The 13,697-nt window shown below is 38.5% G+C and overlaps 1 protein-coding gene across 1 annotated transcript; it reads right to left on the reverse strand.

Moving 5' to 3' along the window:
* Nucleotides 1-754: 754 nt before the first annotated feature.
* On the reverse strand, nt 755-13,468 carry CRELD2 (cysteine rich with EGF like domains 2). Its single transcript, XM_056511201.1, has 10 exons — nt 13,196-13,468; nt 12,211-12,293; nt 11,214-11,324; nt 8,926-9,017; nt 7,727-7,903; nt 6,393-6,491; nt 4,761-4,838; nt 3,882-3,977; nt 2,909-3,049; nt 755-1,327 (listed from the first exon to the last, which is right to left on the reverse strand). The coding sequence occupies exons 1-10, from the start codon at nt 13,364-13,366 to the stop codon at nt 1,269-1,271; spliced, it is 1,107 nt and encodes a 368-aa protein (XP_056367176.1). The 5' UTR covers nt 13,367-13,468; the 3' UTR covers nt 755-1,268.
* Between the last annotated feature and the right edge of the window lie 229 nt (nt 13,469-13,697).

The raw sequence follows: 13,697 nt of genomic DNA on the forward strand, positions 1-13,697 counted from the left end.
ATAGTCAAGCCTAAACTATGCTCTTCCTAACTGTATTCTACAACTCCTTGCTATACACCCTGTATCCACCACCACAATGTATTCTAAACTTAATTCACTTCCTCCAGGGACTATATGTGGATGGTCTTTATTTTATTTACAGCTATGACAGTTAAGGATATATCCATTTTAGCTCTTATACTTGCCTTTAAGGTTAGAGACAACACATAGAAAGTTGTGTCTATGCAATGCTTATAAGCTTTTCCTCTGAAACGGCACAAGAGAAAAGATGAAAAATTGATCGTAGTATGCTTGCTCTGCAGTTGACAGGAAGCCATTACACACAGAAGGCTGCAGTGAAATTTCTGTATTCATCAATTCTAGAGAGTACTCACATAATAACTATGAGCCATTGCAGGTATGTGTTAGCCAAACCTACCTTCCATCACTTTGAAATCTAGTTTACATAGTTAATGCAAGTATCTGTCAGAAAGACCTGCTCACCTGCCTTTGAAAAGTTAAGTTGACATCATTTCCTTTAGAGGAAAGCATGTGTGAGAGAGGGGATGTTGTTGGGATGGGGTTTTTATTTCATGTATATTCCAATATAACTGAGTGCTAGAATTCAGTGCTGAACAAAAATATAGTTCACAAGGCTCTGGGATTTTGGTTCTTTGAGGGTTGTTTGGGCTGCTTGTGTGGTTTTGGGATATTTGAAGAAAAACAGGCATGACAACACATCAAGGTATTAACATCTTAAAAATTTTAAGGCACGTTCAAACAAAATAAACCTTTATTGAATGCAATATTAGGCATTCTATTTTGTTTAAGGGAACAGTGCTTCCCTCCCCCCCAGAGAGATTTCCTTTGACAATTTCCAAAAACTGTATTTCAATTACAGAAATATTTCTCATGATTAGAAACAACAAACTTCAGTCTAAATTTTCCTTGAATTATGAAGTGCAACTAAATTCTTCCAGAAGGTAATAGCTTTCAGTAGGCACTAGAATGAGAAGCCTGCAAGTTGTTTACAGTTGCTGGGTACAGTGTTACGTTCATTCAAATTTTATAGTAACCCATCTAGAGTGCTGTTTTTGAAGAATTATATAAAAAGTGGGATTTAAGAAAAAAGAACTGCAGCTTAAAGAGTAGGTTGTCACCATTGTAAAAACAAAGTCTTAATGGCAACCTGTGTATTTCATACCACTTCCACAGTATGTCAGCTAGCAAAGGCTTAGTCCAATAATTTAAAACTGTAGATAGGAATGTCTTTTGGTTCTGAATGCAGATCATAAGTCAACATGTTCAGTATGTGAAGACTCAGTTGTTTCACTCTCTACTTCCCCTCCTGTGAAGTTAAAATCACAATTAGAATATAAATCTACTATCAATTATATATATATAATTAATTTTATATATAACTATGATTTTTGAAATTAGGATTTTTTTTTAAAGAGAAACCCAAATTAACATATCAAGACCAGAGAAGCAATTAAGCCATATATAACACCTGCTTGCATCATTCACCCAGCCTAAGTTTGTATTTATTTATTTTACTATATACAAACAAAATTTTTCAAATAAATTGGTATTACACTATTAGTGGAAGGAAAAAGAATAATCAGCACAGGCACTTCTGTTCTTGGCTTTTCTTTTCAGCTATTCACAGTGAATTTCCTCCTTTCCACACAACCTGTCAGTAGTAGTTCCGGTATTTGGAAAAATAGGGCAAGTCTTACTCTGAACTGTTTTTTATAGTACAAACTGCTCAACTCAGATGTTAAAACAATCTTTAAAAAAGCAGAGCAATTTTATTCTATTGGGAAAAGCATTATCTAAACAAAAAAAAAAAAAAAAGTCAATTCATCAACCTTCTGATTTCCCTTTTAGTCTCAAAATGTCAAACCACATTAACAAAAGTAGTAACTGATACCCTGCATACCTGTAACAGAGAAGTATGTAACTGATTCTAAAGGAATAATAGCAGTAAGCACTGAGAGTAAAAGGAATGAACCAAGTGGTCTTGAGAATCAATGCAACATCCATCTTTACAACTTATTAGGATAGTACAGGATGAAAAAAATCAGTCTTGGAGATAGAAATGGGAGGACAAAAAAACCACTCAAGCTAAAAAGGGGAAAGAAAACAAAGGTATGAAATTAGGTGTTTCTCATCTATTTTTCTATAGCTGTTACTGCAAAATAATCCCATCTTTCTCTATGGAATTGTAAAAGAGGCCTAGATGAAGTAATGGAACATTTAATGAATGTAGTTCTGTCCATATGGGTTAACACATCCTAGAAAATTGATAACTGAATTTTTTGACTGAAGGGCTAATTTAAGTGATGCTAAACAGTTCTCTATGACTGACAGATGCATGTCTTCCCCATTCTCACCTTAAGCTCTGGCACTTACATGATCAGAAAATAAAAAAATTCAGCTTTGTTACCCAGCAAAAAGAATTCATACTTATTTTTTTAATTTGTAATTTTTTGAGATTTCAATGAGTTGAAGATTGCATACAATCAGATAAACCCTTAATTAATGATAAAGGAAAGAAGTGAGGAGGACAAATTCGTTTTCATGACAGCGGAAATTTGCTAGCTCATTTTATGTAACAAAGCCAAACCCTTAAGTGACCTAAAAACACAACCTTGAGTTAAGCAAAAATGTAGCAACACAAGAATAGAATAGAATGTTTAAAAACATAATTATCTTTAAGCAAAAAAAAAAAAAAAACCCAACAAAAAAAAAACCAACATATCAGAGAGTGGTCTACACTATAAACTATTGATACAGACCACACCTGTATGAAGATGAGAAATAATACAGAGGGGTTTACAAGTAACTAGACCCTTAGATTTAAATAAAATTCCAAGTTGTTGATACAGCATATTTTTTTAAAAATTGTCCCTGAAAAGCTACTTGCCTGGTTTTACAGTTTGAACACAGGTTCCATCCTTATCTTCAAACCCTTCTGAACATACACACTTGTAACTACCTGATGTATTAACACAGTCTTGATTCTCTTTCGTGCAGACCTTTTCAGGAAGGTTACATTCATCTATATCTAGAGATAGCACAGGGGAAGAAAGAGTCCACTGCTGTTATTTTGATATAAACCTTATTTGTGCTCAGTCATATAAACAAAATCCTATTCAAATATGAAGAACTGATTAGCAGAATGCTGCTGCAAGATTTAACTTCTGATAAAATAATCTAATTCTTCTTTATTTGAACTGTTTCAAAGTTACTCAGGTAACACACAATACTCTTGTTTTTTAATGTTTTGCAGGTCCCTTATGGAGAAATGTTAAGCAGTTATATTTGTAACAATTAGGCAATTTGTCTTAACCCATTTAACATTTCCCCCAGAGTAATTTTCTATTTATGCCATTCAAGTATAGCTAAAGGGAACAGAGCTTGTAAGTACTACATAATCACAGTTAATAGCTACTTCAGGTTATGCATATGTTCTGCTATTTCCCACAGAGGAAGTCTAATTTCATGTTGTAATTCTGTAAGAATGAATATCTTTGAACTTGGACACTGATGGATTATCAGAATGCCTGCCTTTCTGTTACAAAATGAATAGAAACACAGATCTGATAAAGTGGTAAATAACTGACAAAAGACTCATATAGCTGTTTTCTGAACCTACTATAAAACACCTTGCTCCTTTGTACCAGTGGTTCACTTTAAGCCTTGTCAAGCATATTAGCTCAGTAATATAAAGGAAGTTACTGAGAACGTCCTTGCAGCTAATACCAGAACGACTGGGTTCATTTTGACAGGCATGAAAGCTGAAGCACACAAATGTGAATGTACTTATGAGCTCCTCAGCATGGCTAACCAAGAGTGAGCTAACCAGCATTCTACCAGGTACTGCTAAATCCACCAACCTGTACACTTCTCATCTTCCTTCATGTATCCAGATGCACAGGTCTTACACTTTTCAGAACCCTCTCCTGTGCAACCGACACAGCTGGCATCACATGCTAAAAATAAAATATTTTATGCATAAAAAAATTGTATATCTGGGGTTTAAAATACCACTCTTAAAGTCAGACAGTTTACCCACACAAGGAATCATAAAATGGCTTGGGCTGGACATTGACCCTAAAGATCATCTAATTCCAAACTCCCGCCATAGGCTGGATGCCTTTCACTAGACCAAGTGGCTCAGAGTCCCATCCAAGCAGTCTTTGAACACATCCAAGGACATGGCATTTGTAACTTCTCAGGTCTGGTGCCTCAACACTCCCATAGCAAAGATTTTCTTCCTAATATCTAATCTAAGCCTACTCTATTTCAGCTTGAAGCTATTCCCCCTTGTCTTGTCTACTTACATGCCCTTGTAAAAAGTCCTCCACCTTTGTTGTAGGCCTCTTTAGGTACTGAAAGGCTCTGGAGCCTTCTCTTGTCCAGACTGGACAACCCCAGCTCTCTCAGCCTGTCCTCATAGGGGAGGTGACCCTCTTGATCAAGACCTTCACACTTGTCCTCTGGACCCCCTCAGGCAGGTCCATGCCTTCCTTATTTTGGAGGCCCCAGAGCTGGCTGCAGTACTCGAGGTGGGGGGGATCTCACAAATGGCAAGTAGAAATAATCAGAAATCTCTTGTTTAGCTCATGCAATAGGTCTACAGCCTCATCCTCCCTGTGCCCAGTGAGGATCAGATGACACTGCACCAAATAGCTATTACACATTTTCTAAGCATTATCTCTAGCATTAGTTTAGAATTCTAGACAGTAAAATACAACAGCAGTTTGAAATGAAACCTTTGCATGAGAAAGATCCATCTGTGTTCAAACAATACTGGTGATCTTTGCAAGGAGAAGCAGCACATTCATCTAAATCTGAAAGATAAAAAGTGACAAGTTACCTAAAATAGTCATGATTAAACAGCCAGATTAACACTTGAATCCTATAAACTGACTGCACTGTTGCGATGAGTTTGGGGTCAGGTATGCAGCGTGGTAGGAACTGGGATGGTAACATACACTGTTTTGCTCAGCTTAAACCTGTATTAGAAAATCAAAACTGATCCTCATATGCTTTGTGATGACAATAAGAGATGTATCAGAAATTCAAGAGCTCAAATTAAATAAATTTCCAGGATACCTGCAATCCTTGTCATTTTCAAGTCGTGCATTTATGCAAATATAACAAATAAGCACACAGACTATAGTTCTGGAACACTATTTTCTCCTGTATTCACATTACCAAGTTACAGACTTTTTATATGACTAAAAAACTTATACTAATGCACGTACATGCAGCTCTTAGTATTCTACACAAAGCAAATTGGAACAAACCAGATTATGATTAGGACCAAGATGAAAATCAAGTCTACTGTAGAGTTAAAACATGCAAACCTTATGATTTTGAGGAAAGTTAAATAAAAACTTCAAACAAAGAAGGGCTATTTCAGTTCCTCTCTTCCTGTCATTGCTGTCACTCTCATCCTGTTGCTGCACCCATCATTCATACTGATTACTCAATTGATTTATAGTTCATTAGTGGCAATAATTATTTGGAAAAAAACCTATCCGTACAGAAAACGGTATCAAAGCATCTTAAAAATGCCCTGGGAGTGTTCAGTAGTTGCCTAAGCAGGTATTGCAAGACCTGTAATTCAAGCCCAGCTCTCTGTGGCACTTTGTAAAGGAAGCAGTGTTTATATAATTTCTAAGACACTGTTTCCGGGCATTATGTTAGAGGTCTTTAAAGGGTCACATTCAACCACTTAAGCAGAATATGTTACTCTCCTCTAGTGCATTCCTGCATTGGGAATATTTCTAGTGTTTGCATTTTTTTTCCTGAAGTTTTTCCCTCTTATCTCCTCATAAATCAAGTTAAATGCTAAGATAGAAACAGGTAAGAATTAATGGAGGCACACAGCTTGATATCTCCCGCTATTTCTGGAGAAGTTAGCAAGCATGGCTTTTAGTGAAGTGGTTGAACTCTATTAAGGTTGAGCATTTACGACAAAGTTATGTGAAGGTAAATGTGCAATTAGTATAAAATATGCAATTAAGTTTATACTAACCTTCTACTAATTGACAAAATAGCTTAAGTCAAGAGCAGAACATTGCTTAGTATTCAAACAAGCACCAAGAAAACTCATCTAAAAAGAAACACCCCACTTGCTGCTCTTTGTATTCCACTAAAGACATACAGTGAACAGTATGATAAAGATAACTATCATCACCAGGCAATCAGTGGTGAGAAAATACTGCCTTCCTGCAACATGAAACAAGTTAGGAAGAGAGAGACTTTAATAAAACTGTAGAAATCTAAACTGACAGATCATTTCCATAAAATACAATAAAACTAGGAAGTGATGTCATCTAATCTAACTAGCCATTGTTACTACAAAACCTGCTTGAAATCAGCCAAGCGTTACTCACCCACACAAGCTCCACCTTCATTTTTAATCCAGCCTTCTTTACAGTCCTGGCAGTCCTTGTTACTTGAACCAGTACAAGTCTTACAGGCAGCATGGCAGGCTGAGAGAAGAAAACTACAACCTGAGTTTTGTTGAGAGATCCCAAGACAAGTTCAGGCATACAAACTCCCAGAGACAAGTTTATTTAGGATTCACTAGAAGCCATAATTTTTTGGTAGCTTGAAACTCCCATTCACAAGACAGCACCTCCATAAGGTCAAGATTTAATTTAGAAACATGCAGCTATCTGACTAAAACAACTGCAAAATCCAAAAATATCCCTGGAAACCAAACCTAGCAATTACAAGTTATTTGCACCACTGAGAACACTGCCATGAAATTCTAAGTGACTAGAAGTGGAAGGTCCAATTTCTAAAATATTTTGAAAGAGGAGATCAGGAAGGCAAACTTAGCTCAGCCCCTCCAGGCTAGGACATGAGTTTAAACATCAAATTCTGCACTTCTCTACATAATGAATCCTCACATACTCACATTTACAACTAGCTATGAGAGCAATGTGTGAAGTGACTTAACTCTGAAGAACTTCAGAAGGAAATATCCTAGAAATATATATATATGCAGCTGTATATGCATATTGTAGACATATATATACATAACATGCATATATGCATTCTATGTAACATATGTATGTTACATATTGCAATCTAAAACAAATCATATAGAAAAATTACTACACAACCAGATTAGAAGAAAAAAAAAAACAACCCAACCCAATATAGACTATTTAAAAACAATCTTATTAGACCCCAGGGTCAGGATGTAGTTGTTGCAGAATCTCATCAAGGGTCTAAAAACAATTGAAAAATCTGACCAATGAAAAATTTTTTTCCTATGACCTGACTTTGCTTCTCTTCCAAAAGTACTGTTAAAATCTTTAGGTGAAATTACTACATACTAGACTGCTTTAAAAGCTAGGTTTTCCTCATGTCTCAGATAAGCTTAAATGGAATAAATGAGCATGGAAAAAGTTGATCTGTACTACAAACTACTTAAGATTCCAGTTAGATCTGCGTAAGTTTAATTTTGAAACAAAGGCTTTTATGAATTCTGCTTCTTAAAGCAGAAGAAAAGCCAATTTAAAAATGAAGGGCAATGTGGAAAGATGACTTAGCAAAACCTTAGAATTCCACTAAACTAACATGTCTTTTATGCTTAAAGCTGAGTGACCAAAATATGTTTTGTTTCTATATTTGTTAGGTTCAACTCTCTCTAGCTTTGCTTGCAAAAAATGAAGTACTAAGACAAAGATATAAACACATGTTAAGACTTTGTTACCTGTACAAACAGAATGTGTCTCATTTCTCAAGGAACTGAAGTAACCACTAGAACAGTCCAAACAAAATTGTCCTGTGTACTCCTTCTTACAGCTACATGAGCCATCTCCACCTCGGGTACCATCACCGTCACAGTGGCCGTTTCCATGGCAAGGTCGCTCTGATCCACCATGACAAGCTACAAAAAGACCAAAAATATTTTAAAATCAGATGTTTAAGGAAATAACTTTCTACTTTCAGACACAAGCACCTGAAGTCCCTCCCCCTTCACAGAAAATAAAATAAAAATTAATTTTTAAATGTCACACAAAAGCAGAATATAATTTCCAAGAGTCTTCTCCACTCTTGAAAATAACCAAAAATTTTGCAATAAGGCAATGCTCAATAATATATTCAAGTATAAGGGAAACACAAAACAATCTCCAGGAAAGTTCAGTTACCAATTTGATTTTGGGTAAAGACCATGGCTCAGAATTTTATTTATTTTTCTAGCTTCCCAGATAAAATTGGTATCTTCTATTTTTATTTTTTCTTGATCTCTAAGAAGGCTCATATCACATTTGTAAAAATTTCCTGCTATCATTTAGATCAATAGGGAATGGAGAATTAATTTTTACCAATATATTAGGTGGCCAAAATCAATCTCTTAACAATGTGCACAGTTTTAGAGATTTATAAATTTTACCAGGTTCAGAGGCCAAAATATCTCTCATCACTTTTGCAAAGACTTTTCACCTCCCACATACTTTTACCCAATTTTTCTCATTGCTTTTTTAACTGATCCTCAGTTTCAAGTTTTTCACTTAAACCCCAGCACCACTTGGGTTGTTTTACTCTTGAAACTGGTCAAGGATTCTTGTTTATACAGATTCTGCAAGGTCACCTAAACAACAGACTTCATGTTACAGAGAGCCTTTAAGGATGTGTCAGGTGTGGATATGAGCATCAGATTGATTGTTTCTGCACATCTCATACCCTTGACAGCTTTGCACATTACTATATGCCCAGAAGACTTTTATTCAGGCAGGATATTCACAAGGTAACCACTCAATTATGAAGCAGCAAGCAGGTACATATTACACAGCAGCCTGTGTCTCATGCAAAATATCATACATCACGTATTTGTCCATGACAGTAAGGGCTGAAACAAACAGGTAAAAAAACCTTATCTGCTACGGAATGTTTCAGAAGAAAAATTACCAAGGCAATCTGGTCCATAAGTTCCAGCAGGACAGCAAACTTCTATAGTTTCAATGCAAAACCACTTAAACAAATCTGGATACTTCTTCTTCCTGTATATGAAAGACATTCATTTACAACCAAAAAGAACAAAGATTCTTTCAAAGCCAACTCACACAACTAAACCAGCACAACACAAGAGAGAAACCTATTGCACATTAGAAACCTATTTCTTCTGGAGGTTTTGGGAATCAGTTTCTAGAAGAAGTCCTCCAATTTTAAGTCCTCCTTTTAAAATACAATACTATTAACAAGTTCTACTCAAATTTTATAGATTATATTGAAGAAAAAAAAGTTAAATAAGAGCAACAAATAAAATCAATTCATCTTCATACATGCACACACCCCTTTTCTTAAACACCTTCTAGGGAAGGTTTATATATAGTTTAGACAGTCTTATTTATGTCTTTGTCTTACAGATAATTGCTGTATCTCTACCTCAAGTGTACAGAAGGTAGTCTGGAAGAGATGTTAACACTTGCTCAAATTATTGGCAACTTGACAATAGGGTTAAAATTGCTCCCTTTCTTTAGTATTGACCAAGTATTATTTAGAAGACATTTTTAAAATTAGGAAGTTAGTTATGTGCTACTTGAGCACTGCATACAGCCCAAATAGAGACCAACTCCCTACTCCTCGCAGGACTTCCTACAGTAAACTATGTGAGCAAGAGTGTCCTCCGAACTCTGACAGGCTTGGTGCTGTAGGGAACCTGTTTCAGTGATCAACCACCCTTCATGTAACAACTTGTAAAAAATGCCTAACGTATCCATGGGCAAGGAAACTGTCTTTGTACTCTGCCACAGAAACCAAATGATGTTTGGATACTGCAAACATCAATTGCATGCAGTCAAAAGGTCTATTAAATATAGAAACTTTCCAAACCCCAATGTATTTTATTAATTGTTTTGATAATTTTAGGAAGGTCTATTTCGGCAAATTTTCTGGTTTAAGACCAGTTCTGCAAATTTCAGCTGAATTAAAGACTCTGGGTTGCATAGTTTACCTTTCTGGAAGGCATGTCCTATGAGGAGCACCTAAGGACTCTGTGCTTGTCTAGAAGCAGGTGGAGGGGGTGGCCTCATTGCCCTCTGCAGCTTCCTGAGGAGGGAAAGGGGAGAAGGAGGTGCCGATCTCTGCTGTATTTAATGACAGGACACAAGGGAAAGGCTCACAGCTGCACCAGGAGAGGTTTAGACTGGACATTAGGAAACAGTTCTTTACCAAGAGGGTGATCAAACACTGGGACAGGTTTCCTAAAGAGGTGGTGGAGGCCCCAAGCCTGTCAGTATTTTAGAGGTGTTTGGACAATGACAACATGCTTTAACTTTTGATCAATCCTGAAGCAGTCAGACAGTGGGACTAAGTGATCATTTTAGGTCCCTTCCAACTAAAATATTCTATCTTCTGCTCTGCTATTCTATTCCTTTCACAATGTGTTAATATATATACATCCTGTATAGTTAGGTAAAAAGATAAAGCAGTCATTTAGATGGAAGCGGAGTATCAAAAAGCCTTATCCAGTTATGAAACATTATAATGGCAGTTCACCCTATTGAATTCTAGCTAATTAGGAGTGCTGACAGTCTAAATTAGTAAAAAATACCTAGAAGAAATGAGATTTGGAACTAAAAAATCTAAACATTAAGAAATCTAAATGTTACACAGCCATCCATGCACTAATTATGTTTAAGACTGGTACACAAAAAGCTTAGCTATAACACAAATCTCAGTCTAACTTAAAATGCAGGTAGAAAAGGGAGCTGATACTCTACCACCCTCAAAAGATTCAACTTCTACACTGATTAGCACCAACTATTCTTTTGATTGCCAGGAGAACAAAATGTAGTTTCAGGAAAAAAAAGCAAGCAACCAAAACAAAAATCACAAGAACCAAAGAGCCCCTTGCAGTTTTGTGGCAAAGGAAAACAAATAAGAGCCTAAACTTCAAAACTTTCCAATGTTAGTTTACCTTGACAGCCCACTGGTAAGTAAGTAGACAGTGAGTAAGAAATAAGTGTAGATGCTTTGGTGCAACACTGCTGGAATTGGAAATCAAAAAGAACATAGTACAGCAGCACATGATACTAAATATTAGCCTGAAACCAGCTGCACACAATGGCAACTCTTCAAAGGCAATGAAGAATTACCCATACTGCTACTGTTCAGGCACAAGATTTAACATTATTAGTCCATCCTCTTAGATCATTTATTGACACAAAGATCTCCACCAACAAAATTATACTTACAATTTGAACCACCATTTCTCTATAAGTTCTTCATGTTCTTCTACCATGTTGTTACATTCGAAGTTACTACTGTCACACAGATTCTCTATGATCTCAACAAGACGAATTTCACTACAAGCAGAGAAGGAAAACTGTAAATTTAAATTAAACATTCAATACAACTCAAGACCTGACAGAGCAACCAGACTTCAATGAGAATATTACATCAGTTTATGGGGTACCCTGAATTAGTTTCAAAACATACCAAATATCAGAGTAAAGAATTAATAAACATTATTTCAGCCAAAAAAAACCAACCCAAAACCAGAATAATGACCACAAGAACCTTGTGACTTGCTTGCATTTACTATATTTGCAGATTGTAGGTTTGACAGATTTTTAGCTTCCCAGAAAACTGGAGTGCAGTAGTTTGCTCTTATGTTCAACAACAAATTTAATATATTTTTTATACAAGCCTGTGAATCTCACAGTAACATCTCAGTGCTCCAATTAAGACAAAAAATGAATTTGAAATACAGGAGAAAGGTATCAGGTTACTCTTCTCCATGGTTAACCAGATATATATATACAGTAATCTGCTTCCTCTTTGGTACTGAAATAGTGACAACTCTAGGGAGGAGATACTGCTTTAATTCTAAATCAAGTATTTCAGTACACTGCAATTTTTATGACTAGCAATAAAGTACTGACCATTATTTAGATTCATTATTTTAAGACTTCAATAGGTAAATAGAAAAAAACCCTACAACTAATAACAGAATTAACTTTTGCTGCTTTCAGAAACTAGACAAATAAAGGAAATAATAAAGCCTTCAAGTCTTTACTATAATCTTTAGATTACAATGCAATGTAGCATTATAATCGTTAAGAATTTAAGGTTTGGACAAGAGAAACCTTAGCTGCCAAGCTCAGTATTTAAGTTCCAAACAAGCACTGGTATAGTGAAGTTAAAAACAGTGAGCACGAAATGCAGCTGAATAAGAAGGACTGAGCTCACCTGGACTCATACTTTGACAGCGTCTTCTCTTCCCAAGCAGTGTTTCCACCACCAAAGTTTTTTTTAGCTGTATCTGCTAAACCCTACAAATAAAAAAATAAAAGAAAATTACATAGGGTTTGTTTCTAACAAAAGTTGAGGGCAATAACAGATGCTTATATAAAAATTGTGAAAAGCGCCATGCATAAACTAGAGCTCTCAAGCTGCTGATCAAATTCCTGAGTGAAAGCAATACTAATAACAATATGAAAAGTGAGAAAGTGTATGTTACAGCATAACATGATTAAATTTTCCTAATGCATAAGCAAGGCCATGTTACAGTCTTGATTTACAAAAGAGAACAAAAACTCATGTATGTATGAAACTTCATACCCTTCTCCCTCAAGTTCTCAGGAGATTTATTATTTATTATCATTCGAACAGAACCTCTACTTCATTCGGTTTAGATAACAGCCCGGTCTGCACCACGTTGTAAGTTAAGCACACAAGAGGGCGATCAGCACAGCTGTCACCAAACGCAGACAATGCCACCAAACGAGGGCTCGCAGAAATCCCCGCAGCTGGAGCGACCTGCGAGCCGCAGCAGCCGGTAAGAAATGGCGAGTACAAAGCACCGGGCTCCAGGCGCAGAGTTTACCGTGTCACACGTACGGCTGCTGCGAGTGGCAACAGATAGTCAATGTTCGGGGACGTTCCACCAGCACCTCCCATGGAGCCGGACACGCTCCAACGGAGCCAGGCTTTTTACACAAAAGCACCGAAACACCTTTTGCGGCAGAGATGGAGGAGCTCCGCCACCCGCCCGCCTCAGCACCGCGATCGCTCCGGAGCGGGACCCGCCGCTGCCCCATCACAGGGCCGGGCGCCGCCAACGCGGCTCCGGCGGAGGCGCTCCCGTAGCGCGGCCTCTCGGCACAGAGCCCGCCGGACCTGCTCGGCCCCGCCGGCAGCCCCCGCGAACCCCTGTCCGCACCCCGCGGCCCACCTGGTTGAACCTGTCCACGATGCCCCGGCAGGTGGAGCACGCCAGGCGCCGCCGCTCGCCGGCGCCGCGGACAGGCGGCGGCAGCGCTAGGGCGGCACAGAGCAGCACGGCCAAGGCCGCGCGAGACGGTCGTGGCGCGGGGCTCGGGCGAGGAGAGGGGCCGGGCCCCATGGCGAGGCGCGGGACCCCCGGACGCGGAGCGGGGCCGCCCCAGCCGAGCCCCCTCAGCAGCGGCGGCCGCGCTCGCCCCGCCCCCGCCCCGCCGGCCCGCGAGCTCCATTCAGATTTCCGCGTCAGCCCCGCGCGCGCGCCAGCCGCGGGCGCTCGTTGGCCGAGGCGGCGGAGCGAAGGGACGTGGTCCAATCAGCGGCCGCCACGCTCCGGGCCAATGGGAGCCCCCCGCGTGCCCAGAGAGCTGGGCGGGGCAGGACTGATGAGCGAGAGACGCCCAGCGGCCGCCATCATGAGAAAGGGCAGGCGCCGGCTCCGTAGGGGCTTCACA

Source organism: Oenanthe melanoleuca, chromosome 1A (assembly GCF_029582105.1).
Source record: "Oenanthe melanoleuca isolate GR-GAL-2019-014 chromosome 1A, OMel1.0, whole genome shotgun sequence".
Classification (NCBI taxonomy): Eukaryota; Metazoa; Chordata; class Aves; order Passeriformes; family Muscicapidae; genus Oenanthe; species Oenanthe melanoleuca.

What these genes read in the sequence shown, in the direction of transcription:
- CRELD2 (XM_056511201.1), bottom strand. Translation starts at nt 13,366, where the DNA reads ATGGGGCCCGGCCCCTCTCCTCGCCCGAGCCCCGCGCCACGACCGTCT. An exon ending in TCGTGGACAGGTTCAACCAG is followed by an intron (nt 12,294 to 13,195) that starts GTGGGCCGCGGG and finishes TTTTATTTGTAG; the next exon opens with GGTTTAGCAGATACAGCTAA. An exon ending in CTGTCAAAGTATGAGTCCAG is followed by an intron (nt 11,325 to 12,210) that starts GTGAGCTCAGTC and finishes CTCTGCTTGTAG; the next exon opens with TGAAATTCGTCTTGTTGAGA.